The sequence below is a fragment of the Myodes glareolus genome, chromosome 26, assembly GCF_982192425.1.
Source record: "Myodes glareolus chromosome 26, mMyoGla1.1, whole genome shotgun sequence".
Taxonomy (NCBI): Eukaryota; Metazoa; Chordata; class Mammalia; order Rodentia; family Cricetidae; genus Myodes; species Myodes glareolus.
In genome coordinates, this window is record NC_142051.1 from 39703879 (window position 1) to 39726315 (window position 22437).

A 22437-nucleotide genomic window follows, 5' to 3' on the forward strand; every position below is an offset into this window, starting at 1 on the left:
TGTTCCTATCGAAAGGTAGCAGTTTGGTAAAATAATACTCATATTTCTAGTTTGAGGTATTTTTGTTCGGTTTGCTCTCCAGTAGTTAATTTGCAGAGGATTTGTGTCATTTGTTTCTCTTTATTTTCTTGCTAATAAACTTTCATTAAAGAGGAAAAAGTGTAAAGCATCATGGAAATAATGAATGTATATATTCAGTGTATGCGTGTGAAAAAATGCAAATTCTCTATGTAAGGTGTATGTGTCAAGTGAAATAAATTATATAGGTTTGTTACGGTATGTATTTGTCAGAAGCAGAGTTGTCCTGAGTTTAAGAACACTGGGGTTACATACCTGGATTAGAATCTGGGTTTGTCTCCTGTCTAGAACTCTGTATTGGTCATTCTCATCTGAACGCTTTTTATCCCCATTTCTCAAATGCAGAGTTGTTGGCACATGCTGAATATCATTAGGTGTTTCTACTGCTGGGTGATGGGAGCTTAGTAGTCAGCTGTTATCAGTCTGGTGTAATGGATTGTGATTCTTTATAGTTCTTCCCTTGAAAATGAGGATTTAATTTTTAATTTATAAAAATGAGCATATAAGATGTTCCATATCATTATGACATCTTTGACTAGCATGCGCTTGAGCGATTCTCCTTCTCTTTCATCCCCCTGCTATCCCTCGTCCCTACTCCTCTTTTTCTGAGAGGGATTGCACCGTGTAGCTCTAACTTGCTTGGCACTCAATATGTAGCCCAGGCTAACTGCAAAGTTACTAAGATTCACCTGCCTCTGCCTCCTAAGTGCTATGACTAAAGGCATGTGTTGTCAGGCATGCTGCCAATTCTTGTGGCTCATCCCCCAGCCAGGGATGGTCACAGAGCCATAAGCTTTAAAGTAGGGCTCCCTGACAGTTGTCACAGTGTCCAGAGGAAAGGTTGGGCATCATACTGCCTAATTGTTCATCCACCATGATAAAATCCCATGACACATGATCTCAGTTCCCATTTGACCCCTTTCTTTGTATGTTGGTGAGGTTTGGTTGTTGGCCGCATACTGTGCAGGATCTCCTGAGAAGAGACTCTCACTGTGTAATTGTCCAGGTCAGGTTGTCCCATGGCCGTGCTTGCAGGAGAGAGCTGAGCACTGGCAAGTAGAGGGAGCGAGTGAGGAGTGTGGGTGTCGGGGTGGGGAAGGTGTGTGTGTGTGTGTGTGCACCTGTGAGTTTGCATCTCCAGTTACTTCAGATTCCCACCGCCTTGTCTCCCACATTGAACATGGGATTGTGGTCCAAATCAACCTTAGCCTTTAAGTTGCTCTTAAAGGCAACATCATCATCCCAGGTAACCTGGTGTTCTCTCCCTCTCATGGTTTCAGTTAATAAGCCCTCCTGAAAATTTTAATTGAGCATTGGCAAAATTAAGTGTTCTGGAACTTGGAGAGGTGGCCCAGCAGCTGAGAATGGCTGCTCTTCCAGAGGACCTGGGTTCAGTTCCCAGCACCCACATGGCAGCTCTCAGCCATTCGTGACTCCGGTGCTGCTTCCTGGCCTCTGTGTAGTCGCAGACATTTGCAGGCCAAACACTCATACACATAAAAGTAAATAATTAAAAAACATCTCACCTAAGTATTTTGGTTTGTTTCTTACAATTTAAGTATGTAGAGGCAGCTAGGAAAAAAAAAGATTAGGAACAATTAAAAATGTTTATTTCTAGAATTTTTCCTTACAGATCTTTTCATTTCTATAGTTTCATAGAAACTGAGAGATAAAATTTCCCCTTTGAAACATCTAACTTTGCTTCTCTTTGGCTTTTATTTTATTTTTTTAAGCGCAGTAGCTTTCTGGATAGTTGGAACTTGTAGTGAAGTCCTGTGTTACTGTGTTACTGTAGACAAGTTGGTAGCTCGCTTTATTTAAGTAAGGTGAAAAGTTAGGGTTGTGCTTAGAGAAATGTAAGAGACTTGATGCCTGTGTTTTTTGTCTTCCATGCCTTCAGGCTAGCAACATGGTGAGTGTCATAATACACAACTTATTCTTCTGAAAACACTACATTTTGGCATATATTGATTTTCTCAAAGATTGTAGAATTTTAATACATCTTCCCTTTTCTCTCACAGATTTTGTTAATTTTTCTACAAAAAATGGATTTGCTCCTAACCAAAACCCCTCCTGATGAGATAAAGAACAGTGTGCTGCCCATGGTCTACAGGGCTCTGGAGGCACCTTCCATTCAGATCCAGGTACAGTGTCTGATTTGATTTTCCTTCATGATGGTCTTAAGGCAGGAGAAAGAAATAGTAAGGTATATTATAAAATTAAATCTTAACATTCTGTGTACGCTCAATAGTTAATATATTTCTCTCATTACCCCACTGACTCACTGTTGTCAGTCTGTATTGACTTGTAGCTAAAGGAGGGCTGGGGAGATGGCTCAAAGGTTAAGAGCAGGTACTGTTTGTTTGTTCAAAGATGGCCTTATTGTGTAGCCCAGGCTGGACCTGTTCACAGAGCTCCATCTACTCGTGCCTCCTAAGTGCTGGAATTAAGATGTATGCCACCCCCCAACACCTCTTCCAGAGGACACAAGTTAGGTTCCTGGCCCCCATGTCAGGCTGCTCACAACTGCCTGTAACTCCAGCTCTAGGGGATCTAATACCTGTTCTGGACTCTCCCAGCACCTGCAGGAATTCAAGGCTAGCCTGGGCTATGTGATACCCTGTCTCAAAAACACTGTGGCTGGGACTGTAGGTTTGTACTGCCTTGTATACATCTGCTTCTACCATGTATTTAAAATCACATTTTTTAATTCATTTTTATCTTCCTCTAAGTTTATTTAAGAGTAAGGTTGAATTTTTTTCTCCTTATAATTACTCAGAGGATAAGCAGGAGCTGTGCTCACCTCTGCTTTTCAGCTCTCTAGAGTCGGAGCCCTGTACAATGGGGGGTGCTGGCCTGCAATCCCAGTAGGAGGGCTGCAGACTAGGCCAGCCTGGGCTACATAAAGACCATGTCTCAAGGGAAAGCAAAAACAGTACAGAACTATTGTAGTTACAGCCTCTTGAACACTACTACCACAGGCCCTGTGGAGCCATGTCGTTTTTCAAGTGATCGTAGCTATTTTTTTTTTTTTATTGTCAGGACTTTGTAAAGCATAAGGAAGTTCGTGTATACTGTGGCTACTAGCTGAGTGTGTGAGCACATATGGAAGTTCGTGTATACTGTGGCTACTAGCTGAGTGTGTGAGCGGAGCTGAGAGCCTTCCCTGGACACTGATCAGTTTGTTTTCCAATAGGAACTCTGTCTGAACATCATCCCAACTTTTGCAAATCTCATAGACTACCCATCCATGAAAAATGCTTTGATTCCAAGAATTAAAAATGCCTGTTTACAAACATCTTCCCTTGCTGTAAGTAGTTACAGTAATGTTTGTCTCTCACTGCTAAGTTGGCTGCATTTTCCCATTGAATAATAACCAGCTTCTGGTTCATCTGTGGACTTTGCCTTAGTTATAGGTGACCAACATATAGTATTTTACATTTTTCATCTAACTTAATTATTTTTACATGTATTTGCCCTTTGCATGTGTGATCATGCATGCATTCATACATGTGTTTGAGTGAACATGTGGAAGTCAAGACAGTTTGTGTGAGTTGGTTCTCTCCTTCAACCACATAGCTGCAGGGTTCGAACTCACACGGTCAGTTTGGCAGCTCCTTTACCTGCTGAACTCTCTTTTCGGCCCTTAATGACATTTATATTTCCCAGAACCTAATAAATTTGTCTTTTATAAAGCTTGATCATTGGAAATCCTCATCCGTCTTTTTCTTACGGTGTGCGAATGAGACAAAACCACAGAAGTAGTGTGCTAGACTCCAGGCCATGTCAGTCGGTGCTCCTGTGGAACTAGACTGCAGTCCATGTCAGTCGGTGCTTCTGTGGAAAGGCTCAGAGATGTGGGCAGGATACTGAGCGAAGGAGGAGAAGCATCATCACTGAAGCGCGAGCGCAGACTGAAATGGGCTTTACTCTGATCCTGTGGCTGACCGCCCATGGCCTTGAGGCTGTCCTAAGACTTCTAGGGCGTCCTGATGTTAGGGCTGACTTGTCAAAATAGGCGGTAAAATTTCAGTTTTTAAAATGCCATTTCAGAAAACTTAATGCTTTATTTATGCCGTTATAAATTTACGCTAACACAAACCTTAAAGTATTTATTCTACTTCAGCTCTCTAAACGTGTGGGGTAAGCGAATGTAGAGTGCACAGACACTTGGTGATCTGCATGAGTGCCCTGACGTCTGTGTCTTCTGAAAACGCTAACGGACCCTGGTCCTGCAGGACAGGGTCTTATGAGGACGTACCGGGGATGCAGTTAGAATAGTAATTCTGAAATGGATTTGCATTTCATATCTCACTTTTAAAAATGCATTTTAGATGGGACTTTCAGTGCTTCTAGCTTGCCTTTGAGTGGCTGAGAGGAATTTCCGTGGTGTATTTATAGACTTATTCTCTAGCGTCTGGCAGTTTGAACTAGGAAATGCCAAAACCATAAATCATTGATTAAAATTGCCTAAAAACGAAGAAAAACAGAACATAGCTAAGTACAACGTCTCAAGAGGTATATTTGTGATTTATCTAATATTTTCTACATTAAAGGAAAATAAAATTAAACCAGCACTATTAATTTATGTCCAGTAGATGCATTAGTTCTTCACTCTAATAAACTGACTCTGAGAACACGTTAAACATTTAGATAGTATTTTGAATTTACATTATTCTGTGCTTAAATTTGAGAAAGTAGTTGAAGAAATAGAAAAATCTTCATTTTCCTGTGCAACTATTATTCAATAGATTTATTTTCTGCTTAGTTTTTTAGACTGGAGTTTTGTTGATATGTGTAGCCCTGGCTATTCTGAAACTCACTCTGTAGACCAGGCTGGCTGGGAACCTAAAATCACCTGCCTCTGTGTCTCTAGGGCTGGGCCACCACCGCCCATCAAATTTCTTACGTTAGTAATGCCATGCTTATACTGACTACTTTATTAAACCTGTTTTTATTGAGATTTTTAGTATGTGTCTATTTGAAGAGTAAATTTATACTGAAGTATTTCATTTTATGCCATAGAAACTTCTGACAAATTTACATACAATTTATCTTTTTTAATAGGTTCGTGTGAATTCATTAGTCTGTTTAGGCAAGATTTTGGAGTACTTGGATAAGTGGTTTGTACTTGATGATATCCTACCCTTCTTACAACAGATTCCCTCCAAGGAGCCTGCGGTCCTCATGGGGATTCTAGGTAGCTGAACTTAATGCCATTTGGTATCATCTTAACCTTAATAGTGTTTAGTAAAATGCTCATTCTATAAAGCCATTGCACTTCATTTTTATGTATATAACATTATACAGTTGTAGAGTTATTAGATAAATGCCATAATGCAAACTTTTCTCTATTTAACAACAAGAGAAGTAGACTCTGACATTTATGTACTAGAAGGCTGGTCCATAAGAGAGCGCTTGACTCATGGCCATGGGCATTTGATTCCCAGCATGGGGGAGCGGGGAGAAGTAAGATGATGTGGGTTGATGTGATCGTGTGCAGCTTACTTCTCTAAAGTAGTAGAAAGAGGCAAACCTGCTGTGCTGAGTTTGACTGTCAGAAGTGAAAGTGTAGCCTCTACTCTTCTCTGTGTCTGTATTTAAACATCTTGAAATGGAGGTCTGAAGTAGATGTTTTCAGGGTAAGGAATTGTTCTGTAACCTGGTTGCTGGGTTATTGTAACCAAGCCTTTAGTTTTGTGTTGTTAGTAAGTGTGCTCTCAAACCAAAAGAGCGCAGGATAAATATGCCATGGTATTTATACACCTGGACTGGTGGTGCTGCCGAGTCTCTGTGGTCCACATGGAAGAGAGCATCCTCAATATAAGAGGGCGGCATCTGTGCCATACCCTTTGCAAAGGCTTTTTATAGATACAGTAAGTTCATGTTTCTGTGCACTTGGTGCCAGTTCCTGACGCTCATTGCTGTCTCCCCGCAGGTATCTATAAGTGTACTTTCACTCATAAGAAACTGGGCATCACCAAAGAGCAGCTGGCTGGAAAAGTATTGCCTCATCTCATTCCCCTGAGTATCGAAAACAATCTTAACCTCAATCAGGTAGGAATGTTTTATGTGTATTTGATTTTCTTTTTGCTACTCACATTGTGTGCTTGTATTATATTACAAATATAGGTGGCCAAAAGTGCCACAGAGTTAATAAAGGTTATGGAGTAGAAGGATAGTCATCAAAGGCCTCATTGGAAGAGGTGATGAGTATTGCATCTACTTTAAATTTGGGGTCGTGTGTTGATATGAGCAAAATGACAGTCTGTGTTTGGATATTATTGCTACATAAAAAAGTTACCATACACAAATGTTTTAGTATTTTTAAGCAATGCTTACTTACTAATAGTACATTTTCTATGGATCAGCCACACCAGGACTTGGCTTAGTTGAATTTGTTCCAGAATGAGAGTTTCTTACCGTGCTGTACTTGAGACCTTGGGTCTCATTTGAAGGTCCCTCTGGGCACTCATCTGCTTCTTAGTTTTTTTAAATGGTTGTTGTAGGATTTGGCTTCTTTTGGGCTATTGGGCTGAGGGTCTTAGTCTTAGCTATATGTTAGCCAGCTGCTGCTATCAATTCTGTACACATAGTTCTCTCCCAGACAGCAGCCTTGTTTTGCCAGTCTGAAGTCAGGGTCTTGTTATGTCCTAAAGGAAGTGATGGCCTCTTACCTTGGTCTTCCCATACTCATCATCGGCGAGCATACAGTGACATAAATAGTAGAAAGGAGGGGAGAATTAGGAGCCTGCCTGCTACAAAGAAGGGATAGTTCAGTGACAGGGGACTGAGGAGATAAAGTAAGATGACAAGGGACAGACGTGAATACCTATTTGCTTTAGGTATTGAGCTGTGAAGATGTGGTAAATGTTTGAGCACAGGGGAAATGTGTGTAGAAAAGTTACTACAGAATTATGTTTCTGCACACCCCTATTGCTGTAGTTTTCACAGCTGTGTGTGCACTGCGATTGTGGCAAATATAACTTCCTTGAGGCTGGGTGTTCTCCTTATTCTTCATTATAGCCCAGTCGTAATGCAGTGCCAGGAAGAGAAATGGAATCAAAAGAGGACGGTAGGAGCCTGGTGTCTAATGGAGCATGTGAAAGACTGAGTCAAATTATTGTTTAATTAAGGACCTGTGGTAGGCGGGCGGGAAAGTGAGTAACAGCGATGAAGAATGGCGAGCTGGGGGAGGAAGGGTTGAGCATTGGAGAAGAGCTCTTAACGGGCAGAGCACTGGCCCTCTGCTCCTAGATTTAATGCTTCCTGTTTACCTTAGCTGTCAGGATAGGGCTGGCAGATGGGAGACCCTGACTATGAAGAGGAATATACCCAGAACAGTTTCTGAGTTTTCATCATTTTCTCTGTCTGATTGAGGATGTTATAAAACATTTCCAGGGAACTGGAGAGATAGCACTTGTTGCTCTTGTAGAGGAACTGAGTTTGGTTCTTTGTACCCACATGGTAGTTCATAACCATCGGATTCAGGGGCTCTGATGCCCTTTTGATCTGTGGATACCACCATGCACACGGTGCACATACATGTGTGAGGACAAAACATTCATACACGGGAAATAAAATTTAAAATATCAGAACCTAAAAGCTTTATCGGCCACACTGCCCCTCCATACAAAAGACTGAACGCTTTGGTATTCTTAGTTTAAATGAACTGCGCTGTGTCTGGTGCTGTGAGTCCCATTCCACGGGGAGAGTGCAGGCCGTTAGTATTAACTGATGGAGTTGTCGTGATTGGTCACACCCTCACCATCTCTGTCTCTTACCATGCCAGTTTAGCTCTTTCATTGCCGTCATAAAGGAGATGCTGAGCAGACTGGAGTCTGAGCACAGGACTAAGCTGGAGCAGCTTCACATGATGCAGGAGCAGCAGAGGTGAGCAGCTGTGCACGCGGCCTGCCGGCATTGCTGCCAGGGCAGCTCGGGACTGCTTGTCCAGACCACTCAGGAGGAAGATGGATGGATTTTTCATTTGCTTATATGTGATGCATTTAAAAATTTTCCAATAGATTAGTAGTTAGAAATTCATTAAAACGGGATGCTGTTGAAAACAGAGTGCAGATATGGAATATGAAGTGATCTTAGCACTTTATCTACATGAGGAAAACTTTGTTTCTGAGAAAATATGTTGTTGGCGTCAGCCAGTGGCATAGTCAATGCTGGGTGCCGAACACCAAGAACAAGGATGTAGGTGTCTTTGGAATCTGGGAAGTCCTACTGCAAGGATTTCTTCATCTCTTCTCTAGCCCGAGGGATACGGAAGCCTGCAGTACTTGAGCATTTGTCTATTTTTAGAGGGTCTTTTCAGACTCACTACAGAAAACGCTGGCATTCAGAAGACAGAGATGGAAGTTGCTCATAGGAGCTGCTATTTTATTCTAGTCAAAGGTTTGCAGCGTTTGCCCAAGTGTAAAACACAGGAGCTCACGCCGTGTAAAACACAGGCGCTCACCCCGTGTAAAACACAGGAGCTCACCCCGTGTAAAACACAGGAGCTCACCCCGTGTAAAACACAGGAGTTCACCCTGTGTAAAACACGGGGGTTCACGCTGTGTAAAACACAGGGGTTATCCCCCAAACATCCGGAAATCAGCAGGTTGTTGGGATCATGAGCAGGTCCCCCATAGATACTCTGTAGCTTCTGTCCCAGGAAGGTGAAGACTTGAGTTGGTTTGTGTTGAGTTTAATTCTTGGTAAATGGGAATCCTCCACTGCTGATGTAATTAATAAATCCAAGTTTATTCTGAGCAGAGCACTCCTGGGTGACCCCAGGAGACCCCAAGGGGAATCCAGGAGATGGAGGCTTTTAATGCCCTCTGGGGTAGAGCCACCCATGGTGGGCTTTCTGGAATGTGGAGTCTAGTCTGAGGCAACTCCAGGGGTAGGGGTTTGGGGTCTTCTAGCCTCCACCTGAATATTCCATTTTCTTCGGGTATAAGGGCGCAGGTTCAAGTCTGGCTACTTCCTACGGCCATGGGACGGTGTGTGTGGGGGGTGCGGGAGTTGGTAGTTGGTGGACTCATGCTCAGCAGGAGATGTGGGTGGAGAAACATCTAGTTTGATACCATTCTGGAGAAGTTAGGCATCATTTCCTTGAGAGAATGAGAGGGCAGGCTGCTAGGAGAAGAAATAGACTGTTATTAGCGGTGAGGGGTGATTAACTGCCAGAGAGGAGTGAAGTGCCTGGTTGTGAGGAGAGGCAAGGGAAGTGACACGCGAGAGCAGGTTTGCCCTTTGAACTAGACTTTAGTTGCTGGTAGCTGCCCATTTGAGCCTGGAGAGGTGGTACCAATGGTGAAGTTCCAGAGCTGGTGCAGGTGCTGCCGTTATCTGGAGAACCCTCTGCAGGTTGGCCTTGGCCCAGGCAGGAGGGTAGGCCTGTGCAGGAACCTGCAGGTGTCTGTAGAACAACTGGAACGGATTTACATCTTGGTGTCATAGCAAAAGCTATGGGTTAAAAGGTAAGAACATTTTTAGAACAACCAGAGGAAATTTAAATTTTTGAACCTCCGAAGTTACATCTGAAACCTGTTAATCCTGCGAAAGAAGCTCACCTGTCTGTATTTTTAGCGGTAAACTTAACTAATGAAGTAATATGTTACCAATATCCTAGTCATCAGACAGATCAGAGAGGGAGAAGTAAATGGACAGAAGTTAGACAGCTTTTCCAGCTACCCAAGTCATCCCAAGTCTTTCCATGGTCTTTGGCGAACAGCAGTCTCAGTAGTAGTACTTGCCTTTAGTTACTAAGCGCAGGAGTCCTGCAGATTTTCCTGTTGGGTTGGGTTCAGTCTACCTGTCTCGGCAGGATGAGACGTCCGATCCCCAGTGTTCTGTTGTTCATTCCAGGCAGGGACAAGGCAGCTGATGAGGTGAAAGGCAGCTTTCTGCTGTGTGGGTGGCTTTGCCACATCCAGAGCTTCTAGGAGGAAGTGCTTTGGCCATGTTACTTCTTGTCGGAGCTACAGGATGCTGCAGGAGCTAGCATGTCTCTATCATAAGGAGTTTTCTTTATTAAATACCATACTCTTAGAGTATGCACATGAGAATCAGGGTACCTTTACCTGTCTTGTATTTTTTAATTAGACATATAAGTTAAATTTGGATAACAGTTTACCCAGTTAGTTACAGCATGCCAATGTCAGTAGAGGCAGGAAGATTAGAAGTATTTTAGTCTCTAGTTTTCGGTTGTCCAGAGACCTAGAGCGTAAGTTTAACCTGTGCAAGGCAAAACCAAGTTTGGTGTTGTAAACAAATTAGTGCTTTAAGTCAGTACCAAGGGTTACTCTTAAGTTGCAAAATCTGTCTGCCAGCAAAATTTATTTCTATACATGAATGTAGAGGTGCACCTTTAATATCTCAGTAAATCAGCATTGTTATAGGATAGGACAGGAGTTACATAGATACATATCATAAACCAGAGTATAATGGAGCGGAATAACTCCATGGTGGGGCCAGTGCACACAGGTGGGTGCCCTTAGTAAAGATGGTGCTGAGGTTTTTGTTTTGACCTCAACTGAAAATAGCAGCTATCCATGTGTTTATATTTTTCCAGAGCAGTTGTAATCTGGAGTTACAAGTTTTACAGATTTTAAAACAAGCATTCTGTAGCTACATTATTTGTACATGCGCTCTGACAGATGAACAGAACTTTTCCCAGGAGACTGTCAGCTGACCCACTTAAAAATCCTGAAGGTAGAAAGAAACCATAAGAATGAAAGGTGATTTATGGTGATAAGGCAGCTCTTACCAGGTTGGGGCAGCCTGCTGCCCAGAGCATGGAGAAGGCACCGCAGGAACAGAGGAGGAGCGTCAGAGGGGCTGGGCCATGTGGAGGATACAGCAGGTTGCAGCTTAAGCTGGGGAACACAGGCAGAGCTAAGAGTGAGCATTCAGGAAAGACTAGGGACAGCAGAAGGAGAAGGGGGCAGGGATGCAGAGCTCAGGAACCTGGCTAGGGTAGCTCAGCCCCAGTTTGGATAAATTTTATAGGGTGTTTGGGGAGCAAGCTTGTTCCTGGAAGTACCCATTCACAAGCCATTAGCCAGAGACCCAAAGACTAAGACATCCTCTGAAAATAGCCTGCAGTCAAAACAGTAGGAGGTTTGGGGTACCCCTGTGCAGGACATCTCCCATACATGGGCCCCAAATGGTAGAGACTGTTTCTACCCCAGAACAGGCCAGCCATCTGTCACTGCAGTGCCTTCACAGACAGGACAGAAGGCAGAAAGACTCCTGGACCCCTTTAGAGGCTGTGACATGAAATTGGGTAACTCACTGAGCAAGTCTGACCAACGGTGGGGAACGAAGAATGATTTCTCACAGCCAGCTGGTAGCCGGAAAACTCAACATTTGGTGAAGTTTAATTCCTAGTTAATGGGAACTCGCTGCCGCTGATGTAATAAATAAATCCAGCTTTATTGTGAGCAAAGCATTCCTGGGTTGTGTTGTTGGAGGCCGCTTGTTAGTTCCCGGCTGCTCAGCCCCGAAATAACCACACAGATACTGTATTAATTAAACCACTGCTTAGCCCTTTAGCTCTAGCTTCTTATTGGCTAGCTCTTACATATTAATTTAACACATTTCTATTAATCTGTGTATCGCCATGTGACAGTAGCTTACCTGCTAAAGTTCCGAGCACCTGTCTCCAGCAGCTCCATGGCTTCTCTCTGACTCTCCCTCCTTTCTCCTAGCATACAGTTTAGTTTTCCCTGCCTAACTAAGTTCTACCTTGCTAAAGGCCAAGCCAGTTCCTTTATTAACCAATGGTTTCCAAAGCATACAGAGGGAAATTCCACATTACCTCCTCTTTTCTGTTTAAATAAAAAGGAAGGTTTTAACTTTAACACAGTAAAATTACATATAACAAAACAGGTATCAAGCAAGAATTACAGTTACAATATTTATATCTACTTTACCTCTTATCATAACTAAGGAAAACTACATTATTGTTATTTACTCTTCAATTCCATCAAAGACTCCAGAAGGATATAATATTACCTAAGTAAACAGGAAGTGCATTGTAAGCAACTTCCAACACTCTAAAAATGACAGAGACAACTGGCTACTTGGACAATCACCCAAAGTTCTGTACCATTAGGGCATCCAATCTTCAGCCTACAGGCCCATAGTATCCAACAGACTTTTCCACTAAGCAGGACATTTCAAAGACACTTCCACCTATACTGGCAGCTTGTCCGTCACATTTTTTCCTGTGTCCTTCAGAATGTTTGGCTCTTTTGTGTAGCAGGAACCCTGAAGGATTGTCTCACCTTTAGGGAAGTTCAGCAGTCATTTCTTTGTGGGTCCTGTATGTCCAGATTATGCAACAGTCCAGGCAAGAGCAGCCTCTTGCCCAAATGGCTAACCAACTCCATAAGGAGCCCCTTTGATGCCCATCTTCCTCTTGAAGTAATTGGTGCTTCCAGGAGCATATGTGTCTCACTGTCATGAAAAGTCTTAAGTTTTTAAACATTTTAAATGCCATATTCTGAAGGTCTCTGAAATATTTGAAGACTTTCTTTTAAAATGACTTAATTCTTTTCCAACTCTATACTCTTTTTCTTCTCTCTCCCAAGCCTATGAACATTTATCCAACACTTAAAGACCCATTTAGAGTTCTTTTATGTCTGCATCTGTCCTGTGTATCTGTAATTGTTTACTGTCTAGGAGCACTTCTTATCTTTAAACTTATGCTGCAGCATTACTAGGTCAAATATGGTACTTCCTGCTTGCCTCCCCCAGTTCTGCATGGTGGAGCCGCTCGTGCCTCTGAGAGCCATGCGCACAGCCAGTACAAGTTGCCATCAAGCAAGCCGCAGCACGCTGCTCAACAAACCAGTGCAAATACTCGATCTCCTGAAAGAGCCAGAGGTCATTCTGGCAGCATGTCCCAGAAAGCCTGCATTTCAAAATGGCACGGCTTTTTTCCTGCTATAGCTGAATCAGGAAAATCTCTTAAAGGAACTGCAGCAAGCCATCAGCTGAAAAAAAAATGCGACTAAACTTTGTTGTTTTGTGTCTAGAGTTCCTTTCAAGCCCTCTCAGGTTTTGCATGGACTTAGTCCACCATGTTGGTGCGTCAATTGTTGGAGGCCACTTGTTTGTTCCCAGCTGCTCAGCCGCAAAATAACCACACAGATACTGTTTAATTAAATCACTGCTTGGCCCACTGTTCTAGCTTCTTATTGGCTAACTCTTACATATTAATTTAACCCATTTCTGTTAATCTGTGTATTGCCACATGGCTGTGGCTTACCAGCTATCGTTCTGAGCATCTGTCTCCAGCAGCTCCATGGCTTCTCTCTTACTCTGCCCTTTATCCCAGCATACAATTTAGTTTTTCCTGCCTAAGTTCTACCTTGCTATAGACCAAGCCTTTATTAACCAATGGTTTTCACAGCATACAGAAGGGAATCCCACATTGCCTCCCCTTTTCTGTTTAAATAAAAAAGCTCTAAGCCTAATACAAAGTTATATCCAATAAGAAAAAATATCAGGCATAAAAATTAGAATTACAACCAGCAGAAACAATATCAAGCAAGAAACATCTGACAAATGTTTCAATAATTATCCTAATGAGTTTACATCTTGTATATAAATAACTTGGCCAAGTCATGAGAGGAAGGTAACTACAACTATTTAATCTTCAACCCATTGAAGATCTGAGAAGGGAAAATAATATTACTTGAGTAAGTAAGAAGTGCAATCAAGCAACTTCCAAAATGTGCAACAAATGACAGAGACAACTGGCTACCTGGGCAATCACTCAAAATTGCTCTGTACCGTTGGGACATCCAATCTTCAGCCCACATACCCATAGTATCCAGCAGACTTTACCATGAAGCATGGCATTTCAAAGATAGTTCCACCTATACTGGCTGCTTGTCCGTCACATTTTTCTGTGTCCTGCAGAATGTTTGGCAGACTCTTTCGTGTAGCAGGAACCCTGAAGGATTGTCTCACCTTTAGGCAAGTTCAGCAGTCATTTCTTTGTGGGTCCTGTATGTCCAGATTATGCAACAGTCCAGGCAAGAGCAGTCTCTTGCCCAAATGGCTAACCAACTCCATAAGGAGCCTCTTTGATGCCCATCTTCCTCTTGAAGTAATTGGTGCTGCCAGGAACAGATGTGTCTCATTGTCATGAAAAGTCTTAAGTTTTTAAACATTTTAAATGCTATATTCTGAAGGTGTCTGAAAGATTTGAAGAATACCTATCTAACTGAAATATATCTCTATACATCTAGAAAAATCTAATATGACTACAAGCATGACTATTATAGTTGAGTATCTATCAAGTTATATTTCTTAATTATACATTACATTTTTAAATGAGCTACACACAGTACCTTAATGAAGATCAGAAATACATATAAATATAACAAAATTGACCCTAAATTTATATCAAGAAACCAAGATCCATGCCAATACAAATTATTCATATCTATATCAGGATTGCCCCAAGTGAAGTTCAGGAGACCATAAGGGGACCCCATGAGGTGGGGGCTTTTAATGTCCTGGAAGATGGAACCACTGATTGTGGGCTCTTTGAGGGCGGAGTCTGGACTGAGGTGACTCAAGAGGCGGGATTAGGGCAGGAGCCTCTACCCAAACATTTTGGTGTTTGTTCGTTAATGTGTATATGAGGCACATGAGTCATGCATGCATGGCATGTGTTGGGGTCAGAGGACAGCTTGTAGGCCTTGGTTTCCCCTTCCGATCTGTGGGTCCCAGGGAGTTGAGCTCCGCTTGGCAGGCTTGGCACATACAATTACTTTTACCTGCTGAGCCATACTTGCTCTAAATATTTTCCCCAAGGTGTATTTATCGCGTGTGTGTGTGTGTGTGTGTGTGTGTGTGTGTGTGTGTGTGTGTGCGCGCGCGTGCAAACTTGTAGTCTGGGGCATTGTAACCTGGAGTTACAGGTATGTAGAAGTCACCTGATGTGGGTGGACGGCAGCCTATCTGGATGAGCAGCAAGTGCTCTTAACTACTGAGCCATTTCTCCAGCCTCCTGCCCCAAATCAGAAATGTTGAATTAACAACAACAAAAAAAGCACAGATCTTTTCAAATTGTTTATTTATTTGTTTATTTTGAGAAGGTGGAGGGAGGGAATATGAGTGTGAGTGTGTGATGTGTGTACATGAGTGCAGATGCATGCAAGCCACTGCTCAGATGACAGCTTTCAGCTGGGGGCTCTCTGTATCCGCTGGGCTGTGTACTACAGGATAGCTGTTAGCTGGCTCTGGAGCCTCCAGTTGACTCTCTGGTCTTTTCTTGCTGTGGGGTTGCTAGACTTGCAGATGCATGGCAGCACTTCTGACATTCTCCCGTGGGTTCTGGGGTTGAATTCTGGCCGTCAGGCTTTCGTGGCCCCCAATGTCATCTTCATAATCATCTGGGCAAACAGACTAACCGTAGATAGTAGTGGGGAAATCTGAGCTAAGGAATGACGTTAGTTTGTTTCTTCTAATCACCTTTCCATAATTCTGCCTATCTTGTAGGTCTTTGGAGATTGGAAATCAAATGAATGCTTCCGAGGAGACAAGTGTTACACATGCCGGAAGTCAGGTAAGAAGACACTCATTTTTACAGAAGATGTCTGAGAGTTGGCCTTACTTAAGGGACAAAAGGGTGTTTTTATTGGGTTGTCTTCAAGTGTTAGACTTGTATCTCAGCAGATTGACAAGGTCTTCAACAACATTGGAGCAGACCTTCTAACTGGGGGTGAATCAGAAAATAAAGAAGATGGGCTGCAGAATAAGCAGAAAAGAGTAAGTTTCTCTACCTTAAAAGAAAGCATTTCTGTTGTGAGACTTCCTATAAACGACATATATTTGCGGGGAATACTGTGTAGCCTCTTAACAAGGAGTCGTCTCTAGCTGTCTGTGCACTGTGTTGGGAAGGAGTGTGCGTAAGATTTTTGGGCTCCTTTGTTACCCCCCCAACACACACCCATGGTGCCCGTCTCCATTGCTGGGCTCTGCTGTGCGGGGCCAGCACTGCAGTTGTGCTGCTTGTCTACTTCTCAGTTGCCTCTATCTATCTATCTATCTATCTATCTATCTATCTATCTATCTATCTATCTATCTATCTATCTATCTATCTATCATCTATCTGTCTGTCTATCATCTATCTATCTATCTATCTATCATCTATCTATCTATCTATCTATCTATCTATCTATCTGTCTGTCTATCATCTATCTATCTATCATCTATCTATCTATCTATCTATCATCTATCTGTCTGTCTATCATCTATCTATCTATCTATCTATCATCTATCTATCTATCTATCTGTCTGTCTATCATCTATCTATCTATCATCTATCTATCTATCTATCTATCTATCATCTATCTGTCTGTCTATCATCTATCTATCTATCTATCTATCTATCTATCTATCTATCTATCTATCTATCTTTAAGACAGGGTTTCTCTTTGTAAGGCCCTAGTTGTCCTGGAACTCGCTCCGTAGACCAGGCTGACCTCGAACTCACAGAGATCCTCCTGCCTCTTCCTCCCGAGTGCTAGGCTTAAAGGTGTGTGCCACCGTGCCTGGCTCTTACTTTTATTTTTTCAATTGTGTTTGTTTGTGGTGCTGGCAGGGCTGTACACATGAGTGCAGGTGCCCACAGAGGCCAGGAGAGGGTGTCGGATCCTCCCGTGCTGGAGTTGTGAGATGTGGGAGCCCCCGAGCCCTCTCTCCAGCCCCCATTCCTGTCTATGTGAATGCTGAGTTGTTAGACATTCTTTGTTAGACCAGCAGCCTTGTCTTTCTTTGGTTTTTAGTCCATGGTGATACCTAACTTTTATGGCCTCAGATATTCACTCAGGTTGGGTTTTTGTTTTTGATCTTGCTCACGCTAGACTTGAATTTTGCTATATAGCCAGGGGCTAGTCTTGACCTTCTGGTCTCCTGCCTTCACCTTTCTGTGCAGGAGTTATAGGCCTGAGCCTCCACATCCATCTTACCCTGACATAGGCAGAGACTTTCTCATCAGTTGTTCGGTAACACAATGCTCAGTTTGGAACTGCCTGATGTTTCCTCATAAGTAGACTAAAGTTATATGTTTATTTTACTTACTCTTTTACTCTGTGTGTGCATGTGTGCGTATGTGGGCGTGCACATGCCATGGTGTGCACTGGAGGTCAGAGGACAGCTCGTAGACGTCAGTTCCCTCCTTGAGTGTGAGTTTGGGGTCAGCATCAGTTGTCAGACTTGATGGCAAGTGCCCACACCTGCCCAGCCGTTTCCCCAGCCCAGGTTACACACTTTTGGCAGGAATACTAAAAATCTGATGTGGGACCCATCTTGATTTATTTTATTAAGAATATGTAATGTTGATATGCCTACTAATGGGGCATGCTAGTTTAAAGATTTCTGTTAGACGCGGTTTTCTTTACAAGCACCTAAGATCTAAGGGCAGGTTTTGTTGTTTCCTTTTTAAAGATTTGCTGGCCTTATGATTTTGAAGAGTAGACCTTAAGATAATACTTCCTATTAGAATTTTGGTTTCTATCCAATAAGTCAAAATAAATTTCTTACTACTGTTGCGTTCATTCTTCTATTTATTTACAAAATACGATTAGCTGTGTATAGAGCTAATATACAGAAAAAGAACGTCTTGTGAGCTTGCTGTTTAGCAAAATAGATGAGTGCAGAGACAGACACAGCCCGATGTAGCATTCCCAGTAAAGGAACGTTGTTCAGTTCTTTCTCAGCCTTTTTTTATACATTTGTGGTCTTGAGATTGAACTGAGGGCCTTGGAAATTCTTGGCAAGGACTGTAGAACTGAACTCCAATCCCAGGCCACATTTTACTTAAATTTATTATACTTATTTTCTAACTTTGTATGTGGTTGTATGTATGTATGTGTGCCCGCCAGGGCATGGTGTGAGGTCCGAGAACAAGTAGGAGAGTCATTTGTTGCCTTTTCACCAGGGGAGGCCCAGGGATTGAACCCAGGTCATCTGACCAAATGGCAGACTCCTTTATCTGCTGGACCATCTCACTTGCTGCTTTTCCTGTGCATGCGCATGTGTGTGCTCACAAGCACACACCTGTTGTGTGTATGTGGCGGTCAGGATAACTCAGGTGCCAGTGCTTGCTTTCTGCCTTGTCTGAGACAAGGGTTTTCACAGCTGTGTAGCCAGGCTGGGGCCACAGGTGTTACTGTCTAGCTTTACTTGTTTCTGGAGTCTAAACTCAGGTCCTCCAGCTGCTTTACCCATTAGTCATCCCTGTAGCTCCTGTTTTTGTTTTTTGAGACAGGGTTACTCTGTGAGGCCATCCATGAGTGTCCTAGAACTCATTCGGTAGACCAGGCTGGCCTTGAACGCACAGAGACCCTCTGCCTCCTGAGTGCTGGGATTAGAGGTGTGTGCCAGCACTCTGGGCTCCAGCCCCTCTCTTTAGTTGTGTTCTGAGACACAGTCTCTGTAAGTTGTACTGACTGACCTCGGACTCACTGTAACCCAGACAGTCACTGAATTTGTGGTCCTCCTGCCTCAGACTTTCAAATGGCTGGATCACAGGTCTGTGCACTATGCTTGACTCGTGAGCTTTTTAGACTGAGATTTAAAGTTGAGCAAGAATAAAATCAGTTACTCTTAAAGAAACAGGTAGTTCTAATGACCTTTGGGTGAGATTCCGTCTGAAGTCACCAGCGCCAGATCTCTTGCTTGTCACTGAAGTAGTGAACCATTGCCAAATGTGCTCACACCTTACCAGAAAAGAAATATCACTCTACAGACGGAGAATAAAGTTGTGGGTGAGTTTTGTTTTGTTTTGCTTTGCTTTAAGGTATCACTTACACTTGAAGAAAAACAGAAATTAGCAAAGGAACAGGAGCAGGCACAGAAGCTGAAAAGCCAGCAGCCTCTGAAGCCCCAAGTGCACACTCCCATCGCGCCCAGCAAACAGGTGCGTTTCTTTTGCGTCGTGTCAAGCGTCCTTAGTGGTAAGGAGCAGAGTGGTAAGCAGCTAGTGTTGGGCAGAGGCTGTAAGAGACTACCATGATAGAGTCGTAACTTAGGCTGCCCAGCACTCCTGAGCACCCTGCCCCATGTGCAGTGTCTACACTCTGCTGTTCCCGAAGAGAACAGGTGACCAGGGGTGACCAGGTGGTTTGTAAGAACGGTGTGGATTAATAGTGCCATTATCAGGAATATTCTCTCCACACCCGTAAGTGTTTCTCAGCTGGAAGGAGCTGCTGTTTCTGAGCTCCCCATTCTATCTGACTCTGTAGCTAGAGTTCAGAAGAGGCACCTACATCGCCTGAGCACATTGGTTCCAGACGCTGGCGCTGCTGCCCTGGGCGGGTCCTCCTTGCAGAGTGCAGGCTCTGGCGCAGCTCAGCGGCGTTCCAACTCACTGCTTCCTGGTCTTCAGTCACCACAGCTCCTCCTCAGGAAGAAGTGTTGTGGGCTAAAGGGCAAAGTCGAGAATAACTCTTAGGTTCTTACGGAACAGAGAAATACCTAAAAAATTTGATGAAATTCAAAATAAAAAATATTAAATTATTCTGTTTATGATACAGTTCTACTGAAAAGAGCACAGTTCTGCCTTGGGAGCATTTCACTTAGCTGTAGTTTAGATTTACTGTAACTGTCATCAATGATTGCCAGTGTTAGCTGACAGGAGCTGTGCTCACATTAGTGGTCACTGTTTGGCCGAGGCCGTAGATCACTGGCCTGACTGTCACTGTGCTTTCCCATGTACTCTGTCCGTGCTTACTGATTGGACAACAATTCGCTCCTCTTTTTCAGACTAAGGACCTGACAGACACTCTGATGGATAACATAACCTCTTTGACCAGCCTTTCCGTTAGCACTCCTAAGCTTTCTGCTTCGAGTACTTTCACGTCTGTTCCTTCCACGGGCCTCAACATGATGTTTTCTACACCGATTGATAATTCAAAGAGAAATTTGACAAATGGCCTAAATGCCAACATGGGCTTTCAGACTTCAGGATTCAGCATGCCGGTCAACCCGAACCAGAACTTCTTCAGCAGTGCGAGCACTGCTGGAGTGACCACGATGACTCTGGGAGCGGCTCCCACGCTGTCAAGCTACAGCCCTTTGAGCGTTCCTCCTGCTGCTGTGAAGCAGGCTCAGCAGAGACCAGCCGATATGTCGGCCCTTAATAACCTCTTTGGCCCTCAGAAACCCAAAGTTAGCATGAACCAGCTATCCCAGCAGAAACCAAATCAGTGGCTGAATCAGTTTGTCCCTCCTCAGGGTTCCCCAGGTGTGGGCAGCGCAGCCATGGGCGCACAGGTGAATGTGATGGGACAGGCTGCCTTTGGTATGCAGGGCAATCCTTTCTTTAACCCGCAGAACTTTGCTCAGCCACCAACTACCATGGCCAGTAGCAGCTCAGCTAGCAACGATCTGAAAGATCTTTTCGGGTGAGGTGTCCCGTGCTGCTCCTCAGAGGGTCGCTGCGGTTCAGTCATGGGTGAGCAGACTTACATCGGCGTGCAGCTGGCTGGAAGAAACTGCTCCTGGGGGCAGTGCTGGTTTCTGTGACGGAGAGCACCTGCTTCCATGCCAACCAGCGCAGGAGTTGTGTGGATCCTAACCAGTTCAGTTTTTTAAAGCATTGAGGATTTTCTCCTCTACAAAACCTCCTCTTCAGGTTTTTAAAGATCCAGTCCTTACTAGTCTCAAAGTGCGGAAGGACAACCGAGTTACCTTGAATAACAGTTTTTAAATCAGATGTTTATTTTGGCTTGTAAATCTTGCTGTTATTAAAGCCTTGTGTTGATGTAGCTGGGCGCTCACCTGTCATCTCACCAGTGGGCAGAGCCTGGGTTCTGTGTCGGCTTGTCTGCCATTGTGTGGTGGGGTGGTAACGTGAAGGGGAGGCGTCGGGTCCTTGTTTTCTCCAGTCTCATTTTTAAAGGAAAAATGCTGCAAATCTTAACTTATGTTAATTTCACTGGTTTAAAAACATTATTAACCATCTTAAATGCAAACTAATCATTGTGAATTATATTTTAGCATGATCTGCCTCAAGCAATGTATTTCTGCCTTTACTTGAATATCTTTAGGATCACCTTTTTCCTGTTATACCACAGGAGAGCCATTGTACAGAAACCAGACAGAGCGCCTGGACCCGGCTTCCTCGCCACTGCCTTCATACTTGAGTTTGAATTCAAACTTCTGAAGTTGCAGCACATGTGATTACATTTTCAAAAGGAGATTTGTAAAAAAAAAAAAATAATTAAACTATATTTAATGAGTAAACTTTTGAGATTTCTGCCATATTGTTTCAACTGTAATAACCCGTAAAAATGAGTGAGCCATTGGACACCCACAGATTGAACGTTAGCTTGCCATGAAGTCCAGACCTTCTCTAGGATTCCAGAATCTTTGTTTGGGTATTTAGAGTCTGTAAAGCTGTCACTGTTAGAAGGGAAGTAGCTCCAGTGGGACACGGCTCACTCTCCAGAAGGCTTCCCTGGTGTTTGTCTTTAATCTGCTGATTCTACCACAGAGCCTTATGCTACAAACATCATTTGTATTTTTAAAACTCATACCCCACTGTTATGTGATAACTAAAGAACTCTTAAAAAACTGTGTATGTGATGTAGTTGCTGCCATACAGTTTGTGGTTTTTAATTATCTGGAACCAGCAATCATTTAAAATAAATCATATAAAGTTTAGTGTGCTGATACTAAGTTTATTAAATGACTGAATGTTCATTGTACACACACATACACACACATATACATGTTGTGTGTACTATACAGTACTTAATACAAGGTACAATTTCATGCCATTACCAGTGCTGACAGCATCCAGTTAAAAGCACACTTTAAAAAAAAAAATGCAAGTCAGTGTTCACACCTGGCACTCGTGTAGCGTGACTTCAAAAGAATTTCATTCAAGAAATGAAAAAGGCATTTTTGTCAAGTACATTTACAACTTTACCAGACTTGTTTATAAACACAGTAGTAATATTTCTTTTGGGAAATGTTTTATATGGAATAAAACTGTTGAAGAACACTTCTTTGTAACAGTTTAGTAGCTGTTTATTGAGAAGTTCTTTTTAATTTTTATGTGTGGGGGTGGTTTGCCTGCATGGGTGTAGGCGCACCATGTGCACGCAATGCCTGTAAAGGCCAGAAGAGGGCAAAGGACCCTGCTTCAGTTATTTCATGACAAAACACCATGATCATGGCAACTTATAAAAGGAAGCATTTATTGCAGGCTCACGGTCCCCCATCATGATGGGGGAGCATGGTGTTGGAGCAGTATCTGAGAGCTTATGTCCTGATCCACAAGCTTGAGGCAGAGACGGGTGGTGGAAGGGAAAGAGAGGGTGAACA

The 22437-nt window shown here is 43.1% G+C and overlaps 1 protein-coding gene across 4 annotated transcripts in view; it reads left to right on the forward strand.

The window, feature by feature from the left end:
• The window catches only part of Scyl2 (SCY1 like pseudokinase 2), a 49449-nt gene extending 27678 nt beyond the window's left edge, over positions 1–21771 (forward strand). For 2 of the 4 annotated variants that reach the window (XM_048418164.3, XM_048418163.3), the window contains 9 exons: positions 2100–2222; positions 3275–3388; positions 5146–5278; positions 6017–6135; positions 7871–7971; positions 15601–15667; positions 15775–15870; positions 18905–19024; positions 19870–21771. In XM_048418164.3, the coding sequence (XP_048274121.3) occupies positions 2100–2222; positions 3275–3388; positions 5146–5278; positions 6017–6135; positions 7871–7971; positions 15601–15667; positions 15775–15870; positions 18905–19024; positions 19870–20514 (1518 nt within the window). In that variant the 3' untranslated portion in view covers positions 20515–21771. The remainder of the gene's footprint in view (positions 1–2099; positions 2223–3274; positions 3389–5145; positions 5279–6016; positions 6136–7870; positions 7972–15600; positions 15668–15774; positions 15871–18904; positions 19025–19869) is intronic. The other 2 variants (XM_048418167.3, XM_048418166.3) reach the window with 2 other exon arrangements.
• The last annotated feature ends 666 nt before the right edge of the window (positions 21772–22437 follow it).